This window comes from Odocoileus virginianus, chromosome 5 (assembly GCF_023699985.2).
Source record: "Odocoileus virginianus isolate 20LAN1187 ecotype Illinois chromosome 5, Ovbor_1.2, whole genome shotgun sequence".
NCBI classification, from domain to species: Eukaryota; Metazoa; Chordata; class Mammalia; order Artiodactyla; family Cervidae; genus Odocoileus; species Odocoileus virginianus.
Genome location: NC_069678.1, coordinates 52,329,413 through 52,348,261, shown reverse-complemented (window position 1 = coordinate 52,348,261; position 18,849 = coordinate 52,329,413). Strand labels below are relative to the sequence as shown.

The 18,849-nt window shown below is 37.5% G+C and overlaps 1 protein-coding gene across 6 annotated transcripts in view; it reads right to left on the bottom strand.

Annotated features, from left to right (window-relative positions):
- Positions 1-18,849, bottom strand: part of ERICH3 (glutamate rich 3) — a 116,882-nt gene that overhangs the window by 5,539 nt on the left and 92,494 nt on the right. For all 6 annotated transcript variants that reach the window (XM_070467924.1, XM_020877706.2, XM_070467922.1 and 3 more), the window contains 2 exons: positions 14,884-15,327; positions 3,348-3,473 (listed from right to left, as the gene is read on the bottom strand). In XM_070467924.1, the coding sequence (XP_070324025.1) occupies positions 3,348-3,473; positions 14,884-15,327 (570 nt within the window). The remainder of the gene's footprint in view (positions 1-3,347; positions 3,474-14,883; positions 15,328-18,849) is intronic.

Sequence of the window (18,849 nt, the reverse complement as noted above, 5' to 3'; positions counted from 1 at the left end):
CCCATACACACATACATATATCTCACTTTCAAATGAAATATTAGGACTTGCAGAAAAAACTATGAAACAAGGAAAAGAGTGAGGATTTCATTTTAGCAATCATTGTTCCCTACAGGACCATAATATGCTTGTTATCAGCTTAGTTCTCTTGTACTCATGTGAGCATTTAGCAACAGAATCATAATACAATATGAACTGATCGTTATCCCATACATTGCTCCCATTAAAGCTACTATATCTAAATTTAGTCATCAAATAACTTCATAGCTCAAGGTAAGACTTTTTACTATAGATACAAATTTGTGTTGTAGGTCAGAATACTTCCCCTCTACCTCCAGAAATTGATTTGCCTTTGGCAAAAGAGGATCACAGAACAAGACAGGACTTTGTAGTCTGGGACAATTTTCAACATAAATAACCTACTTGAAGCAATTCATAAGTTTCTCATCCATACTTTCCTGCAAATCTGGGTGTGTTAGCTATCATACTTCAATAAGTACAGGTTCAATGTGTTTCTTAAAAGGCTTCAGATAGATGTCTTATCCTTTAGCAAATATGTGCATTTCTGTTGCAGTGATCCACGTAAAATAAATAAAAGCATTCCAGACCAAAGGCCAAAGCATTTAAATTTTTCAACTGCAGAATAATACTTAGGGAGATTAGAGCTTCTCAAATGGTCCTCTCTCAGTGCTTTCTATCAATCTAATCTTCTTTGTTTGTAGAAGACACTGGAATAGATTCTACAAAATAAGTTATAATGCCAGGGTGCCAACTTCCAAATGGTATAAATGTATAAAGTAGGCAAGTGTGTCTTCCTCATGGCTTTCTCTTGCTTGCCCTTTTGGCTAACCATCACACCCCTACCCCATCACCAACAATCTCCCAGAAACCGAAAGCCCTGATCTTACTCACTTCGTCTGTACTCTGTTACCCCATCTGGGACTGTCCTATAACTGCAGTTCCTCTCCTAACACCACAGATGGCTGTCCTCTGTTCCTCCTCTTGGCCTCTTACGGCTATTAAAACAAGCCTTTATGAAGTTAGACAATAACAGCTGATATTACATTTCCCTTTAAAAACGTATTTGGAAGGTAACATTTGATATATTCATTCAAAGGAGTAACAGAAACTTCCCCGGGAGAAGGGATAGGCTGCCCACTCCAGTATTCTTGGGCTTTCCTGGTGGTTCAGATGGTAAAGAATCCCACCTGCAGTGCAGGAGACCTGGGTTCCATCCCTGGGTTGGTAAGATCCCCTGGAGGAGGGCATGGCAGCCCACTCCAGTATTCGTGCCTGGAAAATCCCCATGGACAGAGGAGCCCAGGGGGCTGCAGTCCGTGGGGTCACAAAGAGTCAGACACAACTAACTCAGACACACAGCACCTCAGAAACCTCAGGTCTATCGGTAGGGTGCTGTTGACTTTTACAGGAGGTCCTCAGCTTACCACAGCGGTTATTTATTACACTAAATGTAGAGCCAAATGGGCTTCCATGGAGCCAGTACACCTGAAAGAACATGGTTTGCTTTATTTCATTACAGATGACTAGATTTAAAACAAAATTAAATGAAAGCCATGAGAAACAACATGCCAAGTCTCTTTAATAGTATATCTATTACTATTCAAATTCCTGCGTGAAAGTATATTTCAATAGTCAGTTATAAAAAACATTTAAGGAAAGTCCTCTGTTTTGCTAAGTTGACCTCTAAATTTATGGATTAATTAAAGAACATTCAGGAATACAGGGTGATAAAATTGCCAAGCCACTATGTAATAATATATTGTGCCTAAACTTTCGGAGAAAAAGTGCTAATGGCACCTAGCTGAGTTTTTACACACACACACACACCCACACATGCGCGCACGCGGGAGTCAGATATGACATTCCTGAAGCAAGGGAGAAAACATAATTGAAGCCCTTCTAAGAGATATCAATACAAAAACATGATGTGTTTTTGCTAGCAACCTCATGGGCTTTTTGAAAAAAAAAAAAATGATTATAAGAAATCAAGTAATATTCACAAGCAGGGGCAATTTGATTTAGTGACTGAGTGTGTACTTGGGAGTCAGACAGATCTGGGTGAGAATGCCAGCTCTGCCACATAGCTGTGTGAACTTGGGAAGCATATCTCTAAGCCTTCATTCTCTTATCCATAAAGTGATGATAGCAATCCTTGACTCACAGAATCTTTGTAAGAACAAACCACAAAATGTTGGCACAGTGCCTGGCACACAGAGAGCCCTAACAAATCTTCTTTCCACATTCCCCTCTCACTGCATACAATATGTGATATTTTCTTGCTTGAATGAGATTTAACAGACAACAACCACTCTGCCTGCATTGCAGAAGTTTGGGGAGGTACATGAGAACTCCTCTGGTTGAATGCCCACTATGAAAGACTTGGATTCTGGAAGCCCAGAGTCCTTCTGCAATTCAGTTCACTCAAGTTCGGGTGTCACCTGGCCGTCTCCACATTCCCTGGGGAACTTGAGCTCAGGGAGCCAGTCTAAGTGCAAATCACCTGGCTGCTACTATTTGTCTTGGGTAACAAAGTCCTTTTTCTGTGACCCAGGAATCTTGTATCTTCTGATGCATCTGTGAAACTGTCTGGCTAATTTGTCTGCTTGAAAATAGAGTGAAATCTCAAATACCTTACAGGGCTTGATGCCCATCATTAAAAATTGGATGTGGGGGTAATGTGACCACATGATGAATACAATGGAGCCCCCTCTCCCTCCCCTAACTCCCACACACACACATACATGTATTCAAATCGGGGTATTTTTTAAAAGTTATCTACTAAATACAGGGAAACCTGATTTCAAGGACACGGGCTGTGTGACTAGATATGTATGAGTCATGGTCTGTTGAGTCACTCTAATTGGCACTCCTGCAGCTGGAACACTCATCATCACGAGCCAGGTCATTTGCTGATGGCAATGAATTCTTGCCTAATTTTTAAAAATAAGGAGTTCAGATAAATCATCATGAAATGTGTCTGGGCTCTTCAAGTCTCCAATGGGTGAGTTAGGCACATCCACCTAACTGGGAGACAAGCTAAAACATAAGATTGGTCTGAAAATCCCTACCAATATTCTCTGTTATTTGCAGTCCTTTTTCTATTATCTGAAATTCTTTTTAAAAAAACAAACTCTAGGTACCAATGTATTCCAAAAAAGAATGATAACTTTCATATCTGATGTCAGCTCCAAAGCTCCCCATAATGCTTCTCACCTCCTGCCATCACATTCACTGGTCAAAAAGAAAATAAAAACGGAAACAGGATAAGAAGATGAAAGATGGGAAGGCTTTCTGAAGGTCTTTCCTGGGTAATGATGCACCCTTACCTGCACCTGTGTCAGCCTCCAGCTTCCTTGAGAGCTTCTCTCCTTCGTCTGCGCTGCCAACACCAGACTCGGAGTTATAGTGGCAGTGGAGGCGCGAGCCCACAGCTTCAGCTACTACCTGTTCAACTGATTGGAGACCACATAAAATATCAAAAGGCATTAAACACAGGTCAAGGAAACATTGTAAATGAAACAGCAGCAAGTGGGGTTAGTTTAAAAGCATTCACATTAAGTTAAGACCCTGTTTTTTAAATGTCAGGATTAAACAATGTTCAAGCTATGATTTCAAAATGAAAAGAAAACAGGAAATCATGAAGTAAAGAAAATCCATGCAAAGAGATACTTGCATTAAAAACAAAACAAAACAAAACAAAAGGCAACAGCCAGAAGCAGTGACAGATTTGCCAAAGGCACATGCAATGAAATAACTGTAAGGGAATTTAGTTGCCTTTTCCTTTTTAGAAACATGTTATGGCTTTTAGAATCCCAATCATCACTATTCTTTTAGATCTCTAAAACTACCAGAACTGACTATACTATAAGCATTTCATCCAGTAGTAGATTTCAGTGATGTGACCCCAACACTCCATGTGGACACAGCAGAAAAGATATTACATAATTCCTATAAATTTGACAGTAAAAGCTGCTGCAGACATTTCTGTTTACCTGCACTGATTACCGGACTGAGCTTTAGGAACGCAAAGACCTAAAAAGTTCAAGTTCCATACTAACTGTGTCACCTTGCGGAAGTTCTTTGGCCTAAGGCTCAGCCTCAGCTTCAGTATACTCATCTGTCAAAAAGAGATATCTTAGTGATTATATTGGGAGCATTAAATGAAATAATACATGTAGAACATGTTTATATTTAATTTATTAGCAAGTGCCTAAGCACCTAATTGGGCTTCCTTGGAGGCTCAGTTGGTAAAGAATTTGCCTACAATGAGGGAGACCTGGGTTTGATCCCTGGGTTGGGAAGATCCCCTGGAGAAGGGCATGGCAACCCACTCCAGTATTCTTGCCTGGAGAATCTCCATGGACAGAGAGCCTGGCAGGTTACAGTCTGTGGGGTTGCAAAGAGTCGGACACAACTGAGTGACTAAGCACAAGCATCTAATAAATAATAATAGATGAAATGATGAGCATGTTTATTGTAAGTATTAACTCCCACCTTGATATAATTCTAGGCAACCGTGTAATATCCATTAAGTTTGTCTTTAGTTTCTGACACATCCCTGTCTACATCCCTTGCTTATCATCTGATGACCTGTGTCTCTAAATCTCTGACAGCTATCATTACACCACTTCCTGGTTAACAAAAGCTCACAAAAGAATACTAGAACTAGATTATCCCTTTTATATAAAAAAATAGTTTCTCCAAAATATCCTCCCTCTTTATCTTTCTCTCCCTTTCTTTCTTTGCCTCCCTTTTCTCTTACTTTCTTGCTTTCTTTCCTCTCAGATAGTCTGATCCAATTGATCCAAAGATTGTACTTCAAGAAAAGCAGAACTAGAATGTGATCCCTTGCTCAGTTTAAGGTGAATTGCTAAGAGGCAGTTAGTTACTTACTCATCCCTCTGTGTTTGGAAACAAATAGTGAGATATCTGGTTCATATGGCTTTCAGGGGAAAAATGGAATGACTTAACTACATTAATCTTAAGAGAAAAAAATGTGGAAGTGAAAAGAAGTGTATCACATAGGTCAAATGTATTCTCTGTAAGAAGTCTTTGGCCATCAGTTTTCCTCACTCATCCAATCCACCAAATACAAAAAGGTTTTTTTTTTTTTAGTAATAATACAGTTGAGAGATGACATCAACTCATGACAATTAGGTTATCATTGGTTTTTTTTTTAATCAAGTCAATCTTTATTTTAGTAACTTTATAGCATAGTATATATAAGTTAGATATCATCTTTCCCACTATACTAATGCTGGCACTGTTTAACTAGAGAGTCTAAATAAACAGTGTTTTAGGTCTTTGTATATAAATCTGCTTGACCTACTAAGCAACAGAAATCCCAAGGTTGGCAGGACAGGAGGGTAGGGGGGAATCTGATTTGGTATCAATTACTGAAGCTCTGTTTCATCAGAGCCAATAGGACATCTAGGCTTTTCCCCAAGTAGTCCACAGGCTGTAAAGAAATATGGTTTACTATACAATTAGTGAATCATTACGTTGTACACCTGAAGTTAATATAATGTTCTGTGTCAATGATACCTTAATAAAATATTTAATATGATTTGCAATAATAATAACTAAAATAAACAATTAGCAGCTGTTGAACCAAAAGACTATTCTAAGAAGCCAAACAGTACTAGCATAATCTGTAAATTACAGACTCACTCAGAATTTCCTGGAGCATGTAGTCCTTCTTTCTCAGGACTGTAATCACCACTTGCCCATGTCAGCTAGCTTGGCCCTGGAGGGTTAGGTTTTGGAAGTCGATGAGAACCTGTTAGGTGCTGCCTGCTTCAGATTTAGGAAAAATGGGACAGTAGCCTGAGCATCAAGGATTTATTAGGTGTGAGATCAGAAAAGGCCTCACTTGGTCATTTTTTCTCAGATGTTCTTCTCAAACTGAAACTTAAAAGCAAGACCTCAGCCAGTGTCTAACCTTGACCATTTCCCACCGACTGTAAGGGAGGACAGTGCATGCTGAGACTCCTGTGTCAGCAGTGTGACACATCACCCTGTTTCCTCTATCTGTTTAGCCCTTCACCCCTTAAGGCTCTGCTCCTTCACCCTGCTATAAAGATGACCATTAAAAGCAAAGAGAACTGTCAGTTCCCATAGCATCTGCAGCAAAATGGAAGAGGCTCATACAGAGAATTTCATGGGAAAACATCTTTTCCACTCAAATGCTCTGGGATATTGAGATATTTTTAAAACAAAATATTACTACATTACAGTATTAGCTTTCTATTATGAAAACAAACATTTAAAAAATAATATATGTTACTTTTCCCAAGTATGAAAAGAGTACACATTCACTACTTGAAGCTTGAAATAATAATAATAATAAATACAACAATATCCTAGTTTCACCATTCAGAAATAACTACTAGTCAACATTTTGGCAGGTTTCTAAGTATATATTTTTTTACTCTACTACTATAGATAATATTTTGTATCCCATTTTATTCATTTAGCAAAATATTGTGACTGTTTCCATGTATCATTTAATAAGAACTATTCTTCAATAACTGCACAGAATATTCTAATAAAGTTTTACTAAAATTTGGCTAACCCACTGCCTGGTGTTAAATGTTGAATTGTTCCCATTTTTTGTGATTATAAAGCTACTTCAAATATAGCTCATAATTATTTTATTATTTCTGACTATTGCCTCAGTATAAATTCCTGGAATTGGAATTATTGGGTAAAAGAGCATGATAACTTTTAGACGCTTTTGATATATGTTTCTCTATGTTCTACAAAAAAGGAGCTATCAACTGATTATTTCACCTATAATGATAAGGGGTCTTATGTCCCTGTACTATTGCTGACAGTTTCTCAGTTTCCACCAATTCCTTCTAAATTTGATAATTTAGTAATTGAAAAGTGGTGGCAAGGATATGGTTTTCAATATTAGTAGGCAAGCTTTCTAAATTCATTCCCTTTCCTCTGCTTCTTTTGAAGTTAAACAAACCAGCAATTCTGTATCAGGAGAAAGTTTTGCCAAGAACTATTTATCTGAATTTTAAGAGCCTAAGAAGGCCATAAAAACAGAGTAAATATATATCCAGGTTTATTCCAAGCTCCCGGTCACTTTGAAAATTATGACTGTTCTTTGATCATTTTTTGTGTGTCGCCAATCAATTATCTTTCCAGCAACTCACCATGACAAAATTCATGACTAACATCATCTACCTACACGGTGAAGATGTTCGTATGTTACCTTTGGCATTGAAACATGGCTTACAAAAACCCAGGATTAATTACAACTCAAGACCACACCTGTTCAAAGATAACAGATTCAGAAAGCTAAGGTCTAGCCTCTCACAGTGGCGAGAGTAATCTTTTCAAAACTTTCAGCTCATGTCACTTGTATGCTCTGATTTTCCCAGTGACTTCCTATCGCAGAATAAAATCCTCCTCATGGCATAAAAGTTTCTTTCCCTCTGGCCTCATCTTCTCCCACTCTCGGCTTGTCCATTCTGCTCCTGTCACACTGACCTCCTTCCAAATTCTTCACTCAAAAACTATGCTCCCAATTTAGACTCTGCATTTGCTGGGCTCTCTGCTTCTTGTGCTGTGTCTTCAAACAACAGAGTGACTGACCCCTGCACCTCATTTCCCTCTCTGCTCAAATGTCCCCTCACTGAGAGGCCAGCCCTAAAAAAATACTACCCCTGCCTCAAACCATCACTCTGGCTCCTTACCTTGATTTTCTTTCCTGCTAGCACTTAGACCATATGCCCCATTACACATTTGTTTTTCACTTATTGGGCATATCTCTTCCCAGAATATAAACTTCAATATAGGCAAGCACTTTGTTATGTTCACACCAAGAACAGTGTGGCATAAAAGAGATACCTAACAAATATTTCAGAAGGAATCTATGAAAACAAACAGCTACGTGCTTTCACAATTCACTCAGAAATTGTATTAAGAACTGCAACTCTTAATGCATGATTTTCTTGTGCTTTCATCAAGACCATTCTATCCTGCCTACATGATGATAAAATCGCATTTTATTTAAATCCTACTATTTAGGTTTATATAACTTGGCCAAGCACTATGGCTTCTTCTGATTCAAATATGAAAGTATAAAATGCCTACTTCTATATACACTTTACATTATATAAAACTTTATCCTTAATATTTTATTTATATTCATAATGTATAAATTATATTAACTTCACAAATTAAGGCACATGAATTATTCCACCATGAGAATACAATGTGTCACAATGCATTAAGACAGCTTAAACTAAAAATAACAGGGAAAAATAAACACATTTAAATAACACTATGCTCTATAATACTGAATTAACTCCCAAGGACACTATCTCATTATAGCTAGCAACTATAATCTTTTACTTTACCCACTTCACTGCATACGACTTATCTTTTCTATAAATTCACCTGATTTTTTGGTGGACTGGACAAAACCTAATTAAGTGTGACATATTATAAAATAGTTAGAAGGAAGCTATCACTTTATGTTATCAACATGAAAGGTATGAAGGCATTAAATGCAGTACTTTACAAATTTGTCCATTGCTATAAGTGAAAACAATTCAGATTAAGTTATATTAAGTTAGACACAACAAAACATCATTAATTGTGTGTGACTTTTTGGCCCAGAGATGTGCTTAACATAATCACAATTTTTATTCAAAGTCTAGTGGAAAATGATTAACTCAGTGCTATGCAAAATGAGATAGAATCTTTTACACATTATCTCAGCCCCCATTTCACTTCAACCTAAGGTTCTAATGAACCTTAGGAGCTAAGTAAAATATTAAAATATACACATTTCAATCTTCACTAGCCTTCTGATTTAATTTATATAAGCTATGTTTTGCAGCAGAGTCACCTAAATGACCTTCATTGCAAGCACATAACTTTGGTTCCATCCCTTTCTCCCTCAGCCACCTAACCGAAGATTTAATTAAGGAGAAGGAACCGCCATAACCTCTCTGCTTGGCATCAACATAACACACGATGCATTCAAGACCTGGTTTATTTTATCTGAAATTTTCTTAGGGATGTTTACTCATATAAAGACTTTTGAGAATATCTGTCATTATCTTTAACCTATTATTTTAAATATTTACAAATTTATTGCGTCATTTCCTTGAGTTTATTTTAAAAACATCACCACCCAACTGTCATTAATCTACTAATCCTTAGAGGTTTTGATACCATAATTCTTTTACATTATCCTGAGTATTTTACAAGGTCCTTGTGCTATTTTGCTTATAAATGTCTTATTTTCCACTCTACTTTAATCTCTCTGCCTTTAGGTCTTTCTAACATAGAAATTTTATTCTTTTGTGGAAGATAGGACATAAAACAAATCTACCAATTCTTACACAGAAAGTAATATTTAAGAAAAGTTGCAAAGTTATAAGATACTAAGGCAACACAATGGCATAAAATTTACAGTATATAAGAATAAAAGTACAGTTATATATGCATATATGAAAAGATATTCAAGATATAGTGTTAAGTGAAAAACAACTTGTAAAACAAAATGTATCATGTTTCTATCTTCATATAAAAATGACATCTGTATATATATAATATGATACATTTAGATACGCTTATATAGAGAGAAACTTTTCTGAAATCATGCACACAAAAAATACTTATCCACAGTTACTGCTCAGGAAATAGAAAAAAGGCCAAGCAAGGAAGACCCTAGCTTTCATCTTATTTTCATCCATTCTGTATTATAAAAACTTTTCAACCAATCTTTTGTAAGAAAAAAAAATTTTTCAAAAACTTTAAAATATCTGTTACCTTTGATCCAGAAATTAAACTTCTTGGAAACTAGCTTAAGAAAATAATTATTAATTTTAAATTATCTTAGGTAATAAGATATTAGGGTACTCATTAATAGCAGTGAAAATAGGGAAAAACTTAGGGAAATGGTAAAATTATGAAAAAAACAGGATGGAATAATACAGACATTAAACATGTTCATGAAGATTACATAATATAAAAATGCTTATAGTATAAGGTTAGGAATAAAAAGAAAAATATAACATATTATAGAAATATGACAACATAGATTTGTAGACTCTAACTTTAGAAATAAATAATAATAATAATAATAATAAAAAGCCTGACCAAACGTTAAAAGTGATTTTTGTGTGTGATAAATCCACAGATATTTTGAAGACTACTTTTTACAATCTCCTAAATGTTATTTTGTAAGCTATTAATGAAAAATAAACACCAAAAGAGGTCTGGTACATACATACAGTTCAGTACAGTCACTCAGTCGTGTCTGACACCTTGAGACCCCATGGACTACAGCACACCAGGCCTCCCTGTCCATCACCAACTCCCAGAGCTTGCTCAAACTCATGTCCATTAACTCAGTGATGCCATACAACCATCTCATCCTCTGTTGTCCCCTTCTCCTCCCGCCTTCAATCTTTCCTAGTATTGGGGTCTTTTCCAATGACTCAGTTCTTTGCATCAGGTGGCCAAAGTATTGGAGTTTTAGCTTCATCATCAGGGTCCTCCCAATGAATATTCAGGACTGATCTCCTTTAGGATACACTGGTTGGATCTCCTTGCAGTCCAAGGAATTCTCAAGAGTCTTCTCCAACACCACAGTTCAAAAGCATCAATTCTTCAGTGCTCAGCTCTCTTTATAGTCCAACTCTCACATCCATACATGACTACTGGAAAAACCTAGCTTTGACTAGATGGATCTTTGTTGGCAAGTAATATGCTGTCTAGATTGATCATAGCTTTCCTTCCAAGGAGCAAGCATCTTTTAGTTTCATGTCTGCAGTCACCATCTGCAGTGATTTTGGAGCCCCCCAAAATAAAGTCTCTCACTGTTTCAATTTTCTCCTCATCTATTTGTCATTAAGTGATTGGACCTGATGCCATGATCTTCGTTTTCTGAATGTTGAGTTTTAAGCCAACTTTTTTACTCTCCTCTTTCACTTTCATCAACAGACTCTTTAGTTCTTCACTTTCTGCCATAAGGGTGGTATCATCTGCATATCTGAGGTTATTGATATTTCTCCCAGCAATCTTGATTCCACCTGTGCTTCATCCAGCCCAGCTTTCACATGATGTACTCTGCATATGAGTTAAACAGGGTGACAATATACAGCCTTGACATACTCCTTTCCCGATTTAGAATAAGTCTGTTGTTCCATGTCCAGTTCTAACTGTTTCTTCTTGACCTGCATACAACTTTCTCAGGAGGCAGGTCAGGTGGTCTGGTACTCCCATGTCTTGAAGAATTTTCCACAGTTTGTTGTGATCCACACAGTCAAAGGCTTTGGCATAGTCAATAAAGCAGAAGTAGTTTTTCTGTAACTCTTTTGCTTTTTCTATGATCCAACAGATATTGGCAATTGGATCTCTGGTTCCTCTGCCTGTTCTAAAACCAGCTTGAACATCTGAAATGTTCACAATTCACATACTGTTGAAGCCCAGCTTGGAGAATTTTGAGCATTACTTTGCTAGCGTGTGAGATGATTGCAATTGTTTGGTAGTTTGAACATTCTTTGACATTGCCTTTCTTTGGGTTTGAAATGAAAACTGACCTTTTCCAGTCCTGTGGCCACTGCTGAGTTTTCCAAATTTGTTGGCATATTGAATGTAGCACTTTCACAGCATCATCTTTTAGGATTTGAAATAGCTCAACTGGGATTCTATCACCTCCACTAGCTTTGTTTTAGTGATGCTTCTTAAGGTCCACTTGACTTCACATTCCAGGATGTCTGGCTCTAGGTGAGTGATCATACCCATCATGGTTATCTGGGTCATGAAGATGTTATTTAAATAGTTTTTCTGTGTATTCTTGTCACCTCTTCTTTATATCTTCTGCTTCTGCTAGGTCCATATAATTTCTGTCCTTAATTGTGCCCATCTTTGCATGAAAACTTCCCTTGGTATCTCTAATTTTCTTGAAGAGATCTCCAGTCTTTCCCATTCGATTGTTTTCCTCTATTTCTTTGCATTGATCGCTGAGGAAGGCTTTCTTATCTCTCCTGGCTAGTCTTTGGAATTCTGCATTCAAATGCGTATATCTTTCCTTTTCTCCTATGCCTTTTGCTTCTCTTCTTTTCTCAGCTATTTGTAAGACCTCGTCAGACAACCACTTTGCCTTTTTTCATGTCTTTTTCTTGGGGATGGTCTTGATCACTGCCTCCTGTAAAATGTCATGAACCTCCAGCCATCGTTCTTCATACATTAGATCATAAGGAAGTCATAAACCTTGCCATCTAGTGTTGAACCCATTTGAATGAAAAGATAACAAAATGTTTTAAAATTACAGATGTGATCAAGCCAAGAACACAGATTTCCCATAATACTTGAGAAAAACAATAAACCTATACAGTTTTCATTTCACAAATCCAGAGGGAAAACCAACGTTTTTCCAAGTGACATGATTCTAGTTAAATGCTTCTATTAGTCTATCTATCACTTAATTAGAGCCTATATTATGTGCAGATTATTTTACAGAAAGCAGTCTACTTTCATAAATCCAAGTAAACAATCTAGTTTTCTGATGTGGAAATAAATGAAATAATGTCAGCATTGCTACTGAACTTTAACATTCTACTTTTTGTGTCAGCAGTTTGCTAAATTGTACAAATATTCTAGATTATATTCCATGTACCAGAATTGAATGATGAAATCCAAGATCAAACATTTGAATTATTTTATTAAAGAGCTTCAAATGTATTTTAATAGGAATCCTAACTCACATATGACAAAATCATTTTGAAAATGTAGGGGGTCTTAATGTTATAATTCTAGCACATAAGTTGGCAAACTTTTTCTGTAAAGGGCCAGACAGTGAATCCTGAGGACTTCGTGGGCCATAAAGTCTGCTGCAACTACTTAACTCTGTCCTTGTAGAGCAAAAGCTGCAACTGAGAATATGCAAATAAATAAGCATGATGCTTTTCAATGAAAATTTATTTTCGGGGACTGTAATATGAATTTAATATAATTTTCATAAGTTATCACATATTCTTTTGATTTTTTTCCAATAATTTAAAAATGAAAAAAAAAATCCTTAGCTCATAGGCAATACAAAAAGAAAAGTGGTGGGCAAATTCAGCCTGTGGGCTGAAGTTTGTCAAACTGTTCATTCTAGAGTTTTTGTTTAACTTATTCTTAGCTAATATCCCTTGCTACTTCCCCCTATTCGGCATGCGTTTATCCTCCTCCCTCCCACCTTCAAAATCTTATCTAACCTTTTAAGTCCTCAAATATGTCCTTCATGAAAACTTCCTAGATGTCCTTTATCAAATGGGCCTTCTCTTCCTTTGAAACTTTCATTTGTACTTTCTCTGGTTTTATACATGACTACTGACCTTGTCCAGTTATGTATATGCCAAACTTTCCTCTTAACATTTTGTGGATGAAACCCTCTCTTCACTTCAGTTCAGTTCAGCCACTCAGTCATGTCTGACTCTTTGTGACCCCATGGACTGCAGCACGCCAGGCCTCCCTGTCATCACCAACTCCCAGAGTTTACCCAAACTCATGTCCATTGAATCGGTGATGCCATCCAATCATCTCATCCTCTGTCATTCCTGTTCTCTCTGTTCTCCTCCTGGCTTCAATCTCTCCCACAATCAGGGTCTTTGCAAATGAAACCCTCTCTTACACATTTCTTATTGACCATGGTGCATGGCAGAAGGTTAATGATGATGGTTGAATGGAAAGATAACCATTTGACATCAATTCCTGGATATGGGCCCCAGTGGTTTAATAACAGCTTTTAAGTTTCTAAAAAAAATTATAGTTATTAAAAGTATTCATTAAAAAATGTATTCATAAGATTGAAAACATAGATGGATTTTAGCAATATTAAAATGTGACAACAGATTTTACCTTGGAGTCAAAAAGAATGCCCACCATGTTGGTAGAGAAGACAGATGGAGAGATGGGAGAGATATAAGGCTCGGGGTGCTATGTGAGAGCCAAATATCCACAGGACACAGCTCAGTCCTTTAACTGTCCTCCTAGAGTTGAAAAAAGTATCAGACCTTCCACTGCCTGTGGTATCAGGGCCTGACCATCCTGGGACATGTCTTAGGACTTTCAATGTAACACTGAACTTCCTATATACCCAGGAAACCCCTGGATCAGAAAGTTACTCAGCTTCACACAACTCAAAATGAAGTTTGCAGATTTCTATGAAATCTTTAAATTTTCCTTTAACTCTAAATTCCTATTGCACAGATGCAATAGATGTTCAGAAACTGGAGCCACTCTCCCTAAATTCACATCCTAGGAATGTTTCTGATTATCTATATGATCCTTGACATCTTACTTAACCTCTCCAAACCACAATATTGTCATCTGTTAAAAAAAGAGACAATGACAAGAGAGCCTAACTCACAGGGATATTGGACTATTGTGAGGATTAGGCGAGTTTCTATATGTAAGTACTTAGCAGTATTACATAGGAAGCATCTATCAGTGTTAGCTATATATACAGATGACTGCATATTTAGAAAAGAACAAATAGCATTGCTAATATTAAATAACCTCTAAGAAGCCACGCATACCCTTGCCTTCAGACATGTATTGTATTTTATTTGATTTTTGAGATAGAACTGCCATAGGAAGGAATTACAGAAAATAGGAGATAAGCTATATAGGAATTATCAAGTAATTTTTAAAATGCAGTAGAAGGAAAACAGCAAGCTGAACATACATGTATGGTTATGTGACATAGAGAGAAATAGGAAAAAATTGAATCCTTCTGGCATTATCACAACAGTATTTCCCAAGCTTTGGCAGAATGCAGTGATCTAGATCAGGTTCCATGCACAAGGGACAACGGCAGGTCAACTCAAAGGCCATACTTACCACCTTTATCCACCCTATGGGGACCTGCCTTTTTGTCCTTCACCTTAGCAGTGCTTTCTTCCCAAAGCTTACTCTTATTCTTTTCCTTTTCTTCCTCGGAAACATGTTCCCTGGACTTCTCAGATAAGCTCTCTGCAATCACTCCAGTTCTTTTCTCTGCTTCTTGTTCAAGAATATTCTCCAAATTTTCCTCTATCAGCAGAGGCTTGATCTCCACATCTGTTTCTATTATTTCTTGTTCTTCAATTTCTGGAGAATCCTCAGTTGGAAGGTGGGTTTTTCCTGGCTTATCACTTTCACTCAACTCTTGAGAAGATGAACTTCTGACACTTTCATTTGGACTGTTTTCAGCGTGGGTCTCCTGGTCCCCCAGTGCAGATTCATCTTCACTAGAACTAGAATATGGGTGACTTCTGGATGAGGTTGATGAAACAGTTTTCCCATCTATGAAAAATAAAAATGATTATATCATTGTATTTTCATAAGGGGAAATTTAATAATTATTGTGGGAATTATATTTATAATAATATTAACATTTTAAATATAGTAGATTTGATCCCCTTTTCCCATATATTCCACATACTTATCATGATAAAGAAAAATCTATGTAATCTGTGAGTCTATAAAAGTTTTTAATAGAAAGTCACATTTGAAAACAAATAGGATTTATTTTTTGAAAGCCATCTCATTGGAAAAACTATCTGTTTTGTTATAGAAGAAATGGAATAATCTTTTACTTGTTCAGCAGGAGCACTTATTTCATTATCATCTTGGGTAGCCACAGTATTCTCTGTACATAAAGTTTACATTTTTATCTATTGCAACACACACCTTACTAGTATAGTCTGTAGCAGAGTATGGTAAAAATATCCGTCATTGTTGTTGTTCAGTCACTCAGATGTATCCAACTCTTTGTGACCCCATGGACTACAGCATTCCATGCTTCCCTATCCTTCACCATCTCCTGGAGTTTGCTCATATTCACGTTCACTGATTCAGTGATGCCATCCAACCATTTCATCCTCTGTCACCCCCTTCTCCTCCTGCCCTCAATCTTTCCCAGCATCAGTTATCTTTGTATTTGCATAATACCTAGATACTTGAAGTAATATTTGTGTGTGTGTGCGCGCGCATGTGTGTGTATAGAAGGAAATGTTGGTTTTTTTTCAGGTTCCCCAGAAGCAGATGCTGAGATGAGGATGCACAGGCAAGTGATGTATTAAGAATATGCTCCAGAAAAAGTTCTTCCAGTGTGGGGGAAGCAGGGAAGGGAAGGGAAGAAGTCAATCAAGGGAGCTATTTCAAGCAACATCTCAGCCTCAGCCCAAACTCAGGGAAAACTCTGAAGTCTAAATTATATTAGAATTTTTCCTCCCTGGCAGACTCTGGGCTCTCACACTCTGCTCCAGTTAGACATGGCCACAAGCCACCCTGGGGGGACATAAACTCTTTGACACTTCCAAGCTCTTTGTGCCTGAGGGCGAAGCCAATCCAGTAGCTCAGGGCTGTCCTCTGAAGAAGACGGAGGATGCAGAGCTGAAAATGGGCACAGAATTGGTAAAAGAGATTCCACCTGATGTACGCTGATGTGATGCTACAGACACTCAGTCTAGAAACTTACCGCAGCCAAACATGGTTTAGCATTTGCTACCTGCAGACACTAAAGTATCTCCAAGACAGTCACACACACACACACACTGACTCTATAAGGAAGATGTGCTGCCTAAATGTCATGGCATGCCGTGGGCCAGAACAATACAAACTTGACTTTGATATTTTTAACCAAATAGATCCATGTTATAATTGTTTTTTAGAGGATACATTTTTTTTTTCTAAATGAAAGAGCCCACACTTACAAGCTGCTTAGCTTTCTTGTTTTTCTCTTCTCTGTGTGCTCTGGACTCTTTTTTTCTGTTTATTTCTTTTCTGCTTGGCAGCTACCCAGACGGCTGTGGCAGCTGAGGCAGAGTTTAAGGGAAGAAATACCTTACTCTCACCCTCTTTCCTCCAGCCCCAACGGCTCTCCATGACAAGGTTTAGCATTTTAAGTATACTCACTGAGACATATCAGAGTCTCCACAAAGATTTCAGAGATGCTACACAGCAGTTAAAAACAAACTCCAAAAAGCCTTTAAGCAACAGAACCCCTTAAGTATGATTCCATTTGTTCTTATCACTCAACTACCTTGGCAGGCACCAGATGACCACTGTTTCTCAAAGCAGTCACGTACACGTACTTCAGCGGCTCATTTTTTATCTCTGTTGTATAAGATCTAGATGTGCTGTTTCTCGGTGGGGAATGTACCGATCAAGGACAGACATTCTCTATCTTATTTGTACCAGTTGAGAAACTTCAGGGACTATGATCTCCCCCTCTCTTCAGTGCCTCACATTTGTTTTTTTTTTTAAAAGAAAAACAACTCCTGTTTGCTAGTGGTTTGATCAGTGGTTTTCATTAACTGCACAATTAGCTAGGACACAATGTTATATTGATACTTGTTATACATCCAAAAATATCCATATCTACCATCTGAATGTTGACATGAAGATGCTCACTTTTGGCTTTGAGTGTTGTTCACATAATTTAAAAAATGAGAGCTCCTCTTTCTTTAGCAGCGTCTATTAATTGATTATTTTATTTCAAAGGCTGAAACGAGCTCTGGTTCAATTTTTAGTCAGTCCTTAAGAGAAGAAAGATCAGCAGAATGAACAGCGAGGCTATCTGACCTCCCTTATAAACTCATTTCAGTTTTCAAATTTCTCTCTATCCTCCTTGCATAATCTTGTTTCACTCTTATTTCTTATTTTCATCTTCATACAGATGCTAGGCCAAGGCTTTGCCTACAAAAAAGCTCAAGATGCTTTAGGACCACAGAATGGGCTTTTCAACACTAATTTTATTTGTTCTCTTAGAAATTAAGTTTTTATGTAAAAGTTTTTATATAAAGGAAGTTTGAGAGCAGACATGTAAATTGTATATTTTTTTCATCAGGAGGGAAAAAATCTATCTTGGAGGCATGTTAGGAGACAGCTCTCTCTCCTACCTGGAGTAGGAAATGGCAACCCACTCCAGTATTCTTGCCTGGAAAATTCCATGGACAGAGGAGCCTGGTGGGCTACAGTCCATGGGGTCACAAAGAGTCAGACATAATTGAGCAACTGAGCATGCACTGCCTCATACCAAAATTCCATTAGTCTCTTCAATGCTCCTTTAGGTACTGATGCTAACAATTTACCCTTGGTCTCCATGGTAGGGACCTGATCTGCACCCATTCCCTAAGTCCTCTGCCAAAGCCATCATGTTTGGTGCCACAGTTCTACCTCCTAAGAAGGATCCCTAACTTTTTCTCTCTCCACATTCAGTCAGACCCCAAATCCCTTCACTATCTTTTCTCTTCATGTGATCATAACTATTCAGTGATAGTAATGTCTTCTTTTACGTCACCATTTCACACAACATGAGAGTGACAGAAAACACTAGGTTTTTCTGTAAGACAACGCTAGGTGCTCCAATCATGACTAAGCTACTCATTGCCTAAGACTGGTTATGTGACTTCTCTAAGCCTCTGTTTTCTTGGCTGTAAATTCTACCTATTGTTCTCAATAAATAATTACAGAAATTACATGATAAAATTAATCTCACCAAATCAAATAATAATTTCTTTATGATTTTCAGTCTTCTTCCCCAATATCATAGATGATAATCAGTTCAGTTGCTCAGTCGTGTCCACTCTTTGCGACCCATGAACCGCAGCATGCCAGGCCTCCCTGTCCATCACCAACTTCCAGAGTTTACCCAAACCCATGTCCATTGAGTTGGTGATGCCATCCAGTCATATCATCCTCTGTTGTCCCCTTCTCCTCCTGCCCTCAATCTTTCCCAGCATTAGGATCTTTTCAAATGAGATAGCTCTTAGCATCAGGTGGCCAAAGTATTGGAGTTTCAGCTTCAGCATCAGTCCTTCC